The sequence below is a fragment of the Lithobates pipiens genome, unplaced genomic scaffold (assembly GCF_037356315.1).
Source record: "Lithobates pipiens isolate NorthernLeopardFrog02 unplaced genomic scaffold, aLitPip1_a1.2 Scaffold_16, whole genome shotgun sequence".
Taxonomy (NCBI): Eukaryota; Metazoa; Chordata; class Amphibia; order Anura; family Ranidae; genus Lithobates; species Lithobates pipiens.
In genome coordinates this window covers 475,143,608-475,159,303 of record NW_027507748.1, presented here as the reverse complement: position 1 = coordinate 475,159,303, position 15,696 = coordinate 475,143,608, and the positions used below count along the sequence as shown (strand labels likewise).

Sequence of the window (15,696 nt, the reverse complement as noted above, 5' to 3'; positions counted from 1 at the left end):
CAGCTGCCGCACTTCAGTTCTGGCAGTGGATGGTATTTTATTTGGCTGCAGATCACTTGCTCAGCTACCTCTGCTTCATCAAGTGTGACTTCTCTAAGTTACTGACGGAAGGAAGCAGAAAAAAATGATCTTCTCTGGGAGTATCCAGGAACCTAGGGAGTTGTTGGAAAAAGGGGTTAAAGGGGTTGGCTTCAACATCTGTGCATGGTGAGTAAATGGGGACTCCTCTACAGCTATAGGTATAATGTAAATGGTAAAAATAGACTGTATTAGCTGACTATATTATAGTATACTGTATATAATATGTGCATTAAACATAACATTTACATTGTGTGTGTGTGTTATAATTTAGAATTCTAAAGATAACAAATTAAAGAATTTTAAATATGTTTTTAGAACAGGTACATATCATCTCTGATTATCTGAATTATACATTCAAAAAAAGGTACTTACTACATCTTTTGAATTTAAAAAATATGCACAGCTGGAGTTTATGTCAGTTCTAGAGAATGCTCAGCACGGTTACTTTTCTTATTAAATTACAGTATCTGAGATTCCTTTCAGAATAATATGCACTGGAATAACCTGTATGTAGTAGCAGCTTGGCATTTTTTGAAAAGTACATTGTGCACTAGTCTTGAAAACCTTTTAATGATAATAACACATATAAAAGTTTGAGTGACCTAGAAGTTACATTTAAAAGCAACATTGTGTTTCACGTGTAAAAAAGGATGCAGACCTGTATTTGAACAAATGACTCCTTGAGAATTCTTACACATCTCGTTACTTTGCTTTCGTGTCAGGTCACACGTAGTTGGGTACTGACAAGCTTCTCCGGACCATCCAGCTTCACATTGACATTTTCCACAGTCACAAGTCCCATGGCCTGATAAGTACAAACAAAAACATTTTCAATTTTAATGACAATTAATTATTCTTGACCTGAAATTTTACACAATCAAATGCTGGAGGGTATAATTTGTACAAAGGGCTAGTCACTAGTGTTGCTTGTGGTCTCCCTGTGGATCTTTCCCCAATACTGCCTTGTTCTGCATGGTGTCAGCCATGGAAGCAGCCATCTTGGTAGAGGCAGGGCTTTTTTTCATCATGTCAAAACTTCCAAGAAGGAAAACCGTGAACAGCACAGTAGTGACATCACCAAATCCCATTCCAAATTTCATGAGACTGTTATTGCTATTTTTCAATAGGAATTAAAGTGGAACTTCACCCAAATAGTGAAGTTCCACTTCTCCACCTCACTCCCTCCTCTTCTACTTTTGGAAACCTTTAATTTGGGGGGGGGGGGCAGGTATCTGGTTATGACGGGTACTAGCTCCCACTTTTGCCCAGATTGCCTAGGTGGTCCAAGTAGAAGCTCTCTATCTTCCTTACTAGCAGAACGGCGATCTGCCTTGTTTACATAGGCAGAACTCCATTCTGCCTGTCTCAGAATGGTCACCCGGGTTTCTGGCAGACATGAGGTCCACCGGACCCGCTGATTGGCTCCCACTGTGTCCATTCACAGTGGGAGCAGGGTTCCAGTGGTGCATGCGCGTGAAAAAAAATCACTTAGAGGTATGTGATTTCATGCTTAAGGGCTGCCCTGCCACAGAATATGCTGTTCCTGTAAGAGTAATGTTTAAAAAAAATGTTGGCATTGATACATGTCTCTCAGGCAATAACCAGTCTGCCATACCCTTTTTATGGGCAATAACTTGCATATAAGCCTTCAAAATGGAGACTTTTGATTTTTCAAGTTGGGATTCTGAACTTTTTCAATGTTCGAGAGGTCTGTCGCAAACCGAATTGGGGGGTGTTTGATGAGGCGTGCTACGCATTTTGCTATTAACCCCACCACTTACTCCACAGTAGGGGGGGTTCAGTTTGGCATCTTCTCCCTGGGAACAAGATGACCTTGCCCTGCCACTGGTCAGTAGCTACAATATTTGTAGCTGCTTTTTTTTTTTTTTCTTGGGAGACTGAAGCTCTTCTTTAAAGACAAAAGTACAATTTTCAGTATGCTGCTTTTGCACAATTAACCTTTCTACGTTTTCCCTAAAACTTTGTTTTACTAGCTGGTAATGCCAGAGAAGATTCTACCAGTGCTGCCTCCATCTACCACTGTACACGGAAGGCAGTATGTAACCTATATTCACTCTCTCTCGAATTCACTTCTCAGTGCATTAGAAAGTAGCCTATCTTGTTATATGACTGCAGTTCTCTAGAGACTTTTGACTATTTTTTAATAAAATATATTTTTACCGGGGCATAATTCAGGTTTTTCAAATACCCAGCAAGGCTGTTTTATCTGATACAGGCTAATATGCATAAACTATATTAATACAAAAAAAGGCACATCGTATTGCAAAGGACAATGGAAACATTGCAGACAAAGTCCATAATGATGAACGTTTTGGTAAATCTCATCTGGTCAAGCAAAAAGTAGAAATATTGTACCACATAAATACATTTTCATTATGATCGAGCAGAACATGGCACAAAATCATATCCCTAATATTGGGAAGATACTTCAGTTTTACTAAACAGGATGTGACAGTTCCAGGAGCAGCATCTCATGAATTGTGTAACATATGGAAATGACACAGATACTTGCAGTTTTAACCAGCAATTCAGTTATAATGGTAACAGGAGCTTATTTCTGACATAAACCATCTGTCTAAATATCTTGTGGATTTCATACCACTAGGTTAAATAATGAGCAGTGCAGCGTTACATAACCTATTTGATTACTTGATTTTGAGACTTTTTGAGAGTTACATCTGTAGATGTATGAGCCAAGTAAAAGATGTTAGTATCAAACCTTTCACTACATTGTTCTGAACATTTATCTATCTGTAAATCTGGTTGTTATTCCTTTTAATTTTTAATCTGTAGTATTCTTGATGGTGTCTATCAATGGCAAAAAGTAAAATTCTATTTTTTTTACTGTAAACTAGCAAAAAGCTACATATATATATATATATATATATATATATATATATATATATATATATATATATATATATATAGTCAGGACTTCCATGAACCCCAAGCTCTTGTATTTGTCATATTTCCTCTTTCTTAGCCCTGTGCACAAAGCCTCGGTCAAATTATATCAATAGCATCCATTGAATAGCCATAGGTAAGCATAGAATTGGCATTGCCAGTACAGAGGAACTCTGTAATTAACTAATCTAATTCATACAGCTTTAGGAGATTGATTCATTAGAAAGATTTAATGCAGAGGGGCCTAACCTTTGATGATATACTACACAGTTTGCCAACAAGTAAGAGGATTCTAGAAAATGGAAAAATGTTTACCTGTACTTACTGTAATTTTTCTTTCATTGTGCATCCTCAAGTTAGCCTACTGTGGGTCAGCTGTGTCCTTTTTTTCCTCCCATGATAACCCTTAACTAGCCCTTTAAATTCCTCACCTACCAGTGTACAGATGTTACCTAGCTAGACTCATGAGGGCTAAGAGCTGGAAACTGGTATAAGGATGCATCAGAAAAGCAAAATTATGGTAGGTTCAACATGCAAACAATTTTCCATTTTCTTGGAGGACCTCAGGCTAGCATTCTGTAGGATGTAGCTAGAAATCAAATACAGGGGGATGGTGAGAATTAAAACCTGTATACTGAATTCTACAATTCTTCCAAGCGAACCACCTTTTTCTATAATACAATATTTTAATTAAACGGTGGTGTGCCAGTGAAGTGACCTTATTGGTAGGCTTTTCTCCTTTTGTTTATGCCAGAGAAAATATGTACACCATGCAAAAGTCCCACACTACCATCAGGGGATCTTGAGCTTAGGGGCTGGGATCCTGAAATCTGGAGAAGTAGCAGGGAGATGAGCAATGGAGGCTGGCAACTCAACATGCAGAGTACCCACATCCAGAGTACCCTATTGGTCAAAAATCTTCCTCAGATAGTACCTGGTCAGGGACCATTTATTGTGAACAGAGCACTCAGATGAACTTGTTTGCTGTCACATTCTGGATTCCAGGTAGATATAAATCAATGAGGGACTGTAAATGTTGCTCCGCCCATCACAGATCTTCACAGAGATCTTTAATGGCTGGAGACTTCTAGTCCCTCCTTGATGAACCACATAGGTCACCTATGTGGTGTTGTCTGACAAGATATCGACACGTTGACCCTGAAACTGAGTTTTTAAAGACTAATGCTTGAAGAAAAACCTCCAGCTCTGGGTGATGGGAAGAATGGGCAATGTGCTCCCCAACCCCTCTGATCTACATCCGTGGTAAGCACAACCTCTGACAACTGCTCCAGCAGTCTTCCTTGTGTAAGGGATCTTCTTATCAATGTTGGCAAGAAAATATTTTGGGACAAGGCTGTTTGCTTGCACTGTTGGACAAAATTGTTGTAGATCATCTGCTGATGCTATTTCTTTACAATGATTGCTTGAATTGTGACTAATAGCAAGCCGTTGATCCTCGTACATCTTTTGCCTGTTCATCGCCTGTTCAAACCACAACCTGAACTTCCCATATTTTTCTTCAAGGAAGAAAGACTCTTCCTCAAGTAATTTTGAACCACATGGCCAGGTATCCTAGCAACTAAGTTTAGACTAGCTGGTCCTTTTTGCACATTTATTAGCTGAATTATGGTAGAATTTCCAGTGCAAGATCTTCATGGGTAGGGTAGGAGTTGAATCTGCTAGGATCAGAATGTCATCTAAATAACGAAAGATTCTGACATCGCAAAGGCACAGAATGGCAATAATGGACAACACCAGTATCTTTGAAAAGGTTCTCGGTGAGCACACCCAAATGGTAAGGGAAGGAAGGGACCCATAGAAAAGTCAAAAACCATACTCCGAGTCACATTCTCTGTTCCTCATGAAATCATTTACCTAGGCATGGAAACCAGGAAGTGGCTGAAGAAATGTAAAAAAAAATTTAAAAAAAGTAAAAATTATATACATTCCTATCTATTTATTAATGGGAGCAGCATAAAGATTCAAAATAGAAAAATATTAATTGTGATCCGAGGCATCCATAGCAACCTGCCCCCATCCCGAATTGTTGAAAAAATTGTTAAGGTTGATTGAGAGAGTGATGTAGGTGCAAGCTTCACGAATTTCCATCTCTTTATTATGGAAAGCTTCTTTGAAACAGGCACAATAGAACATTTTCCCAGGGAGGGCAGCTCCACAAACCCAAAACACCTCTCATACTGTGGCCTGCTGGGCAGGTTGTAAGATGGCGAACTTGAGTGCTTGCAATGGAATTTCTCATGACTTCACAGTTTAACCATACAATGTTGCAGTTTTTTTGCAGTTTTTCTTTTGTAACAGGAGAGTCAATAGGGCATTAGGAGATAAAGACAAATTATCTGAATCCACACTGCTGAATTCTCTTCCCCCTTCTGTCCAGCACTCTTTTTTTGTTGCAGCCAAAATAATATAAACACACTGCATACTAGTGCAACTCTTCTCAGGAGGTGGAGACATAGGGATCATGATTGAAAAGTGACAGCTGTAAAACAGTACAGGCGGGCAGGAGAGGTGAAGAACAGGGACAAAAATATGACCAAACTGATATAATGGCTACAGCTGCATGCTAAATATCAGGGTCAACAGGTCTTACCTCAATATAGAAATGACAGAAACTTGCAGCCAGCACAGGGGAATAAATAGGCACCTCCACCCCTTAGGCCGCATCCAATAGAGCAGTTTCTATGGCAACACAAGCCAAGGAGGTAATGTCAAAACAGGTATAACCACCATTTTAGGGATGAGCCGGACACCCCCCCCCCCCCCCCCCCCGGTTCGGTTCACACCAGAACGGACCGAAAATTCGTACGAACTTTAGAACCCCATTGAAGCCTATGGGACTCGAACGTTCGAAATAAAAAGTGCTAATTTTAATGGCTAATATGCAAGATCCTAAAAAGGGTTTGGGGACCTGGCTCCTGCCCCAGGGGACATGGTTCAATGCCTAAAATGTTTTTAAAAATGGCCATTTTGGCGGGAGCACTGATTTTAATGACGATTAAAGTGAAAAAAAAAGTGAAATATTCCTTTAAATATCGTGCCTGGGGGGGGGGTGTCTATAGTATGCCTGTGAAGTGCCACATGTTTCCAGTGTTTAAAACAGTCCCTGCACAAAATGACATTAAACTGAAAAAAGTCATTTCAAACTGCTTGCGTTTTTAATGTAATATCTGGTTCCGCCAATATGGATGAAAATCATTGAGAAAAATGGCATGGGTAGCCCCCCCCACTGCCCATTACCAGCCCCTTTAGGTCTTGTATGGATATTAAGGGGAACCCCGTACCCATATTAAAAAAAGGAAAGACGCGGGGCCCCCAGGCCCTATATACTCGGAACAGCAGTATACAGGCGGTGCAAACAAGAGACTGTGTAGATTTGTTGTGTTAAGTAGAATCTGTTTGTAATTTTGAACTGGTACATTTTTAAACTGTAGCTCCAGTCAAAAATCTATTTTTAAGCTTTTTGGAAAACATAGGGAAGGGTTATCACTCCTGTATAATTTGTTTTGCCGCCGTCTTTTTTCATCTCACTTCCTGTTGTCTCCTTCCGTTTGCAAGTAGGAGATGTTTGTAAGTTGGATGTTTGAAAGTAGGGGCCTGCCCTATATGCTCTGCAGAAATGGCGGAACAAAGTGTTGGTGTTGCCACAACATTGTAAGCCCTCAAAGTGACTCTTGGTGGGCGCTGGAGCGCCCTGCTGTGAACGATTATATCAAAAATTGCAATTACATGCCATTGTTGAACAGTGGTAGAAAAATTTACCTTTGGTGGTTGTGGTGCTGGTGCCACAACACTATAAGTCCTCACGGTTACTCTGGGTGGGGACAGGAACAGGCCCTGCTGTGAAATATTATATCAAGAATTGTAATTACATGCCCCTGTTAAACAGGGGCTGAAAAATTGGGCTGCTGGCACTGGTGCCACGACACTGCAACCTCTCCCATATACTCTAGTTGTAGTGCAGGAATGAGCCCTGCTGCAAAGCATTGCATCAAAAATTGTAATTAAACACCCCTGTTAAACAGGGGCAGAAAAATTGGGCTGCTGGCACTAGTGCTGGTGCCGCGACACTGCAAACTCTCCCATATACTCTAGTTGTGGTGCAGGAATGAGCCCTGCTGCAAAGCATTGCATCAAAAATGTAATCAAATGCCCCTGTTAAACAGGGGCTGAAAAATTGGGCTGGTGGCATCACCCAGAACCAAAAATGTTCTTCCAACATATCAGTGGAGGAGGAAGAGGATAGACAATCAACATAACAGGACAGTCACTCAGCATCAGCATAGGCAGTCTTGAAGGGATGTGATATTTCAAACAAAAGATTATTCGGTTACATCATTCTGATTCATCTTGATGAAGGTCAGTCGATCAACTGAGTCGGTGGACAGGCAGACCCTGTGATCAGTAACAAAGCCACCAGCAGCTCCGAAAGAACACTGTATGCAGGACAGGCCAGTAGCTCAATGGCATACTGTGCAAGCTCTGGCCAGTGATCCATCCTCAAGACCCAGTAAGCCAGAGGATTTTCGGTGGGAAAGGTGTCCAAGTCTCACCTTGCCCCTAGGTATTCCTGCACCATGTAAATCAGACGCTGGCACTGGTTGCTGGAACCGATCATACCTTGAGGCTGCGGACTAAAAAATTGTCTGAACGCATCAGTCAGACAGCCACCTTCTCCACCGCTCCTTCTGACTGATGCCTCAGCAACACGTTGTCCAGGACCAGGAGTTTGTAACCTCCCAGTCTCTGGGATTGCGTTGCACAGACCTTTTTGCAAGGCCTCCCGGAGATGTCTCATCCTCTGCTCCCTCTGCGATGGCAAGATAAGGTCGGCAACCTTACCCTTGTACCATGAATCAAGGAGAGTGGCCAGCCAGTAATGGTCCCTCTCCTTGATCTAAAGAATATGAGGATTCTTCTGCAGGCTTTGCAGGATCAGGGATGCCATGCAGCGTAGGTTAGCTGAGGCATTTGGTCCGGAGTCCTCTGGGTCACTGAGGACAACATGATTCACAGCTACCTCCTCCCAGCCACATACAAGTCCACAGGTTTCTTGGGACTGTAAATCATCCCTACAAGACTGCTGCTGCTGAGTGCCAGCCTCCACCTCCATGCTGACACAATTATCCTCCTCCTCCTCCTCCTGTGTGATGGGTGGGACAGCAGGAACACTGTCTGGATAAAGGGGGCCTTGAGAGGCAAGGAAGTCCTCCTCCTTCTGCCTCTGTTCTGCCTCAAGTGCCCTGTCCATTATTCCACACAGTGTATGCTCCAACAGGTGGACAAGAGGTACAGTGTCACTGATGCATGCACTGTCACTGCTCACCATCCGTGTGGCCTCCTCAAATGGTGACAGGACAGTGCATGCATCCCTGATCATGCCCCACTGGCATGATGAGAAAAAAACTGAGCTCCCCTGACCCTGTCCTGGTGCTTTAGTCGCACAGGTACTCATTGATGGCCCTCTGCTGCGTGTGCAGCTGCTGCAGCATGGCCAACGTTGAGTTCCACGTGGTGGGCATGTCACATATAAGGCGGTTCTTGGGCAGGTTCAACTCCTTTTGGAGCTCAGCCAGCCAAACACAGGCATTAAAATGATCGGCGGAAATGCACACAGACTTTCCTGGCCTGCTTCAGGACATCCTGTAAGCCCGGGTACCTGCCCAAGATCTGCTGCACCACCAGGTTAAGGATGTGAGCCACACAGGGCACATGGGTCAGTTGTCCCTGTCGGAGGGTGGAGAGGAGGTTGGTGCCATTCTCGCAAACCACCATTCCTGGCTTAAGCTGGCATGGCGTCAACCACCTCTCGGCCTGCCCCTGCAGAGCTGACAAAATATCTGCCCCAGAGTGGCTCCTGTCCCCCAAACAAACCGGCGCAAGCACGGCATGGCATTGTTTTGCCTGTGTACTTGCGTAGCCCCTGGAACGCCTACGGAGCACCGCTGGTTCTGAGGACAGAGCACTGGAAGAGGCCATGGAGGAAGGAGAAGAGGAGAGGGTGGAGGAGAGAGGTGTGTCACAACCAGTAGTAGCATTTTGGAGGCGTGGTGGTGGAACAACCTCCAACACTACTGCACCTTGTCCTGCATCCTTCGCAGCTGCCAGAAGAGTGGCCCAATGGGCCGTGAAAGACAGGTAACGTCCCTGTCCATGCCTGCTGGACCATGAGTCAGTGGTAATATGCACCTTACCGCTGACCACCCTGTCCAGCGATGCATGGACATTGCCTTCCACATGCTGGTAGAGAACCGGAATCGCCTTCCGTGAGAAAAAGTGGCGTTTAGGGACCTGCCACTGAGGAACCGCACATTGCACAAACTCACGGAAGGGGGCCGAGTCTACCAACTGAAAAGGCAGCAGTTGAAGTGCTAGCAATTTAGCCAAGCTAGCATTCAACCACTGGGCATGTGGATGGCTGGGAGTGAACTTCTTTTGACGGTCCAGCAGCTGGGGCAGGGAAATTTGCCTGCTATAAACGGACGTGGGTGTACTGCTAGCCCGGAAGCACTTGGCTGTGACACACCTAATTCTACACCTTCATTCCTCTCAGAGCAGGTTTCAGAGAGCACTGAAGGTCTAGTGGGGTTGGAGATCCCAGCTGATGAGGAGCAAGGAGAGGTCCGCTTTGTTCTTTGGTGTGGGTCTTTGAGGTATGCTTGCCAATTAGCTGCATGGCAGGTCAACATATGTCTGGTCAAGCATGTGGTGCCCAAGCGGCTGATGTTTTGGCCACGCAAAATATGCTTGAGACATATGTTGCAAATAGCAGCAGTGCGATCTGATGCACTCGTCTCAAAAAAGGCCCACACCAAAGAACTTTTAGAATAACACACAGATGCAGCGCCCTGCACAGGCGGAGCTCTGCGGTGTGATTCAGTCGGTGTGCTGCCCCTAAGCTGGCCCCCGGAGGGTATCCTGCCTCATTGGACATGTGCCTCCTCCTCCTCCTCTCTCCTACCAGGCACCCACGTGGAGTCAGTGCCCTCATCATTCCCTCCCTCTTCATCGCTGGAGCAAACCTGGCAGTATGCTGCAGCTTGTGGAACATGACTGCCAGATTGCTGTCCTTCTTGAGCATCCCCTCTCTCTGCGCTCACGCTACTGCCTTCCTCTAGCTGAGTATCATCATCAGAGCCTACAAAACACTGGGCATCCTCCCGGAGCATGTACCCAACACTGTGCTCAAAGAGTTCAGGAGACTCCTCAGGAGGACATGGTGGGTCTAGGGAAGGAGTCACTGATGATGACATTGAGAGGAGGGAAGACGATGCGTTGGCAGCTGCTTTGCTAGTACCCTGAGCCTGGGTGAGAGAGGATGAGGAGGATGGTCATCCAAGTCTTCGGCATGATGCGGCTCAACACGTCCAGCTGGCGAAAAGAAGGACAAGCGTGTCCCATGGCCACGTGCTGATGATGACGATGCACCGCGTCCACGACCAGCACTGTTGTCTCTAGACACAGAGCCTGCTTGCCCTCTTTTATCGGCTCGTGCCTGTCTGCCTCTCCTTGTTGGCCTTCCAGACATGGTAATGGCCTGAAGGGAGATGGGAAAACCAGCAATTGGGTAGTGTATATTGTGCTGGAGGCACACAACACCCACTAACTCCTGCAGATGGCAGATCGCTCAATTAGAGAAGAGCTATATAGGTGTATATAAAGGTGTATAGTGCGTTCAGGGCACGCAGACAACACGCACAATCTCCTACAACTTACTGCAAGCTCTATTACGGAAGAGCAATATAGCTAGCTATATAGGGGGATATAACGGTGTATACTGCGGTCAGGGCACGCAGACAACACGCACAATCTGCTACAACTGACTGCAAGCTATATTACAAAAGAGCAATATAGCTAGCTATATAGGTGGATATAACGGTGTATACTGCGATCAGGGCATGCAGACAACAGGCACAATCTCCTATAACTGACTGCAAGCTCTATTACAAAAGAGCAATATAGCTAGCTATATAGGTGTATATAACGGTGTATACTGCGGTCAGGGCACGCAGACAACACGCACAATCTCCTACAACTGACTGCAAGCTCTATTACAAAAGAGCAATATAACTAGCTATATAGGGGGATATAACGGTGTATACTGCGGTCAGGGCACGCAGACAACACGCACAATCTGCTACAACTGACTGCAAGCTATATTACAAAAGAGCAATATAGCTAGCTATATAGGTGGATATAACGGTGTATACTGCGATCAGGGCATGCAGACAACAAGCACAATCTCCTATAACTGACTGCAAGCTCTATTACAAAAGAGCAATATAGCTAGCTATATAGGTGGATATAATGGTGTATACTGCGGTCAGGGCACGCAGACAACAGGCACAAGCTCCTGCATATTGCTAACAGCTCAATTATAGAAGAGCAAAAACGCTAAATCGGACGATAATAAACGGTGTATACTGTGTTGAAGGTACACAGAGAACACCCACTAATTCCTACAGACGCCAACACACTACACAAGGCCACCAAGCTGGCGGCCTTATATAGTGTGGGGCGTGTACTACACAGCCTGAGCTATGATTGGCCACAGGCATCCTGCCTGTGGCCAATCGTGCCTCTCCTCGCTGCCGGCGCTGTGATTGGCCAAGCATGCGGGGTCACAGTGCATGCTTGGCCAATCATGAGCCAGCAATGCACTGCGATGCCACGCGAATTTAGCCCATAACGTTCGATATTCACCGAACGGCGAACAGCCGATGTTGGAGTCGAATGTATGTTCGTCTTGAACACGAAGTTCATCCCTAACCACCATATAGCCCTGATGCACAGAAGGAAAATGCTTATGAGGCATTTCCAGGATATGGTGAACTGGAAAAACAGGAACCAGCCATGACATTTACTAAAATGCCTCAAAAACATTAAACATTTTTTGTTTTTCAAGAAAAACTATTAGTTGTGTGTAAACTTTATTTATTTTAGTTTTAGAACTGGTTTGTTAATGTCTTTTTTACTATATTTGAATATATCTGTGTATTATGAATTTTGTAAAGAGGACATAGCACATGCTGTTTGCCTTCTGGCTTCCTCTTTTTCCCTGATTTCACATAGAGAAAGACATTCAAACAGTGAAGGGAAGCGGCACAGGTCACACTCAAAAAAACAAAAAATAAATCCTATTTTAATTTCAATTTTTGATTAAATGGTACCCGTTTAGCTCACCACTCAATGACTGGTAGATCTATAGCTAGATGATGGTAACTGATACTTGCTATGTCACAATACTTTAAAGTTTATATATTGCCAAAACTTTTTTTAGCTTTGGGAAGAATGGGGAAGGATTGGAATCTTTGTCAGCATATATTGCTGCCCAGAGCTCCTTCAGAAAGATTACCCCTTACTTGCTCTACCAGGGCCAACCTTTTCTCCAGACAGGAAGTGAAGAAAACTCTGCAACAGCAACACAGAAGTTTGTTTCCCCCTAAGTTTAAGTATAACTAAAGGCAAAACTTAGAGTGCCGATGGATTATAACACCTGTCAGTTTTTATTGCTGTCTGTGTCCCATTAAGGAGATACAACCTCTCTATTTGTCCCCAGAAAAGTGATAGAGGGGAATTATTCCAATAGGGACACTAGTTCTGGTGACTTGGGGTCAATTTCCTCAATTTGTAGGGATTTCTCACTTCCTGTTTGACTATGGGACAGGAAATGTTGGGAAATCTCTGCCATGGGACACAGATGGCAAAAAAAATCTGACAGGGGTTCTAATCCTCCCTTTATTCAAAATTAAGAAAAACGTTTTGCATATAGCTCTATATCTTTTCCTTATTGCAGATTTCCCTATCTTCCTTTTTTGTAAAATCTAGTCCTAAAGAGTCCTGCATAGCAGTAAACTCTGACAGAGGTTCAACCTTTCCCTACCTATGAAAAACCAAATACACGTTAATATCAGCCTGTATGCCTATCATCTTTAAGTGAGTTTTCAAAGATTGTACTGCTCCCCCACCACATGGGTGTGCAGATGACGGACATGCTCCCCAACATGCGACTTGTCCTGACATAACACAACACAACTATATTGCAATGCTAATTTTTACAAAAACAGTCAAAAGATACAACAAGCAGAATTTTTCAAAGTTGTAACACATTGCCCTCTAATGCAAAACACTAATGAGAAGAGCTTCATAAATTATACCAACTACTTTTCAATTGCTTTTAACATGCTGTGATCTTGTGTTGTAATGCACATAAATCGCAATTATGTCAACGGGTCCTTAGATTAGTGTAAAGTTAGGTACAGGCATGCAATACTGACAGTCATGCATGCACCAAATCTGTGTGTGTGTATAAGTGAAGGGAAGCTCTGAGTATGGGTCTACCTTTCAAGGAGGGCAGTAGTTTAACTTGGAGAACAGTTAGGTTTAGCTGGTACACAGCGCTTCACTTTTTCCACATCTTGTTATGTTACAGTCTTATTCCAAAATGGATTAAATTAATTATTTTCCTCAAAATTCTAGAAACAATACCCCATGATGTGAAAAAGGTTTGTTTGAAATCATTACAAATTTATTAAAAATAAAAAATGAAACAAATCCCATGTACATATTATTCTCAGTGTTTGCTCAAAACTTTGTTGAAGCACCTTTGGCACCAATTACAGCCTCAAGTCTTTTTGAGAATGATGCTACAAGCTTGGCACACCTATTTTTGGGCAGTTTCACCCATTCTTCTTTGCAGGACCTCTCAAGCGCCATCAGGTTGGATGGGAAGTGTTGGTGCCATTTTCAGATCTCTCTAGAGATGTTCAATTGGGTTCAAGTCTGGGCTCTGGCTGGGCCACTCAAGGACATTCACAGAGTTGTCATGTAGCCAATTCTTTTGTTTTCTTGGCTATGTGCTAAGGGTCCTTGTCATGTTGGAAGATGGAAGTTGAACCTTTCCCCCAGTCTGAGGACCAAAGTGCTTGAGCAGATTTTCATCAATTATGTTTCTGTACATTGCTGTATTCATCTTTCCCTTGACCCTGACTAGTCTCCCAATTCCTGCCGCTGAAAAACATCCCCACAGCGTTATGCTGCCACCATCACACTTCACTGTAGGGATGGTATTGGCCAGGTGATGAGCGTTGTGTCACGTACCTGGTGATTGAGCCCACTTATGCAGGGAGCGGCTTCTCTTATACCTCTGGCTCGAGAATCCCTGATAGAGCAGACAGGGGCTCGGGAGTGCAAAGGGGCACAAGTGCCTAACAGGTAGCTGGTGCAGGGGCTGATCCGGACTTCTGATGTGCTGCAAGGAGACCAGTTGCGGACTGGATCAGGGACCCTGTAGGAGGCAGGGACAACAGGAAGCTGGAAGCTGTACTTGGTAAGAAGGTGTATTGTAGTTCAGTAGAAGTAAGCTGGTACAGACAGCAATGAAGTATAGCAGTTCAGGAGGATCAGCAAGAAGGACCAGACTGACAGCTGAGGGCAGCAACAACTAGGAGATATCCTGTAGTCTGGAACACAGGCAGGCTTCAGGCAGCAGATATGGTACAGGAGCAGCAGGCAAAGCGTAGTCATGTGGCAGGCCAGGTCGGTAACAGGCGGGCAGCGAAGGACCAAGGAGCAGGCAAATGAGACATCAGGACAAGCCAGGATCAAAAACTGGCAGCAAGCAGGGATGGTCAAAGACGAGCCAGGTAACAGGAATCAGGTAAGCAGGATAACAGGCAGCAAGGGGTCTCATGAATGCTGTAGACCGGGCAGCAAGATGGCATGGTGACAGTCTCCTTTAAATAGTGCTTCTTGGTGCTAAGTGCTGTCACATGTGCGCGCGTCAGATGGCTCTTTTAATGGGAACTCTGCGCACAGATCTTCTGCTGTTATCCAGATTGCTAGAACGCCTTCCTTGACACGTTTCCTGGGTTTCTCCAGATATGACACTTGCCATTCAGGCCAAAGAATTCAATCTTTGTTTCATCAGACCAGACAATTTTGTTTCTCATGGTCTGAGAGTCCTTCAGGTGCCGTTTTCCAAACTCCAGATGGCCTGTCATGTGCCTTTTAATGAGGAGTGACATCTGTCTGGCCACTCTACCATACAGGCCTGATTGGTGGAGTGTTGCACAGATGGCTGTTCTTTTGGAAGGTTCTCCTCTCTCCACAGAGAAATGATGGAGCTGTGTCTGCATGACCATCTAGTTCTTGGTCACCTCCCCGACTAAGGCCCTTCTCCACGAACGCTCAGTTTGGCTGGGCAGCCCACTCTAGGAAGAGTCCTTGTGGTTCCAAACATTTTCCATTTATGGATGATGGAGGCCACTGTGCTCATTGGGATGTTAAATGCTGCAGAATGTGTACCCTTCCCCAGATCTGTGTCTCAATACAATCCTGTCGCAGAGGTCTACAGACAATTCCTTGGACTTCATAGCTTGGTTTGTGCTCTGACATGCACTATTAACTGTGAGACCTTATATAGACATGTATGTGCCTTTCAAAATCATGTCCAATCATCTGAATTTACCACAGGTGGACTCCAATCAAGTTGTAGAAACATTTCAGGCCCAGTACACACTGGTACACCACGACAGTCAAGTCACTTTGGATCCGACTTTTCCCTGCGACTTGAAGTCTGACATGCATCCAACTTCAATGAACAGGGACCTGACTTTGATCCCTGACAATATCAGGCACTGTGTCTGGTATAAATCTTTAGGGGAACTCAAC

General features: G+C 44.2%; 1 protein-coding gene across 1 annotated transcript in view; it reads right to left on the bottom strand.

Annotated features, from left to right (window-relative positions):
• Positions 1-15,696, bottom strand: part of ITGBL1 (integrin subunit beta like 1) — a 403,213-nt gene that overhangs the window by 267,312 nt on the left and 120,205 nt on the right. Inside the window, exon 3 of the mRNA XM_077482967.1 lies at positions 740-886. Within this exon, the coding sequence (XP_077339093.1) occupies positions 740-886 (147 nt within the window). The remainder of the gene's footprint in view (positions 1-739; positions 887-15,696) is intronic.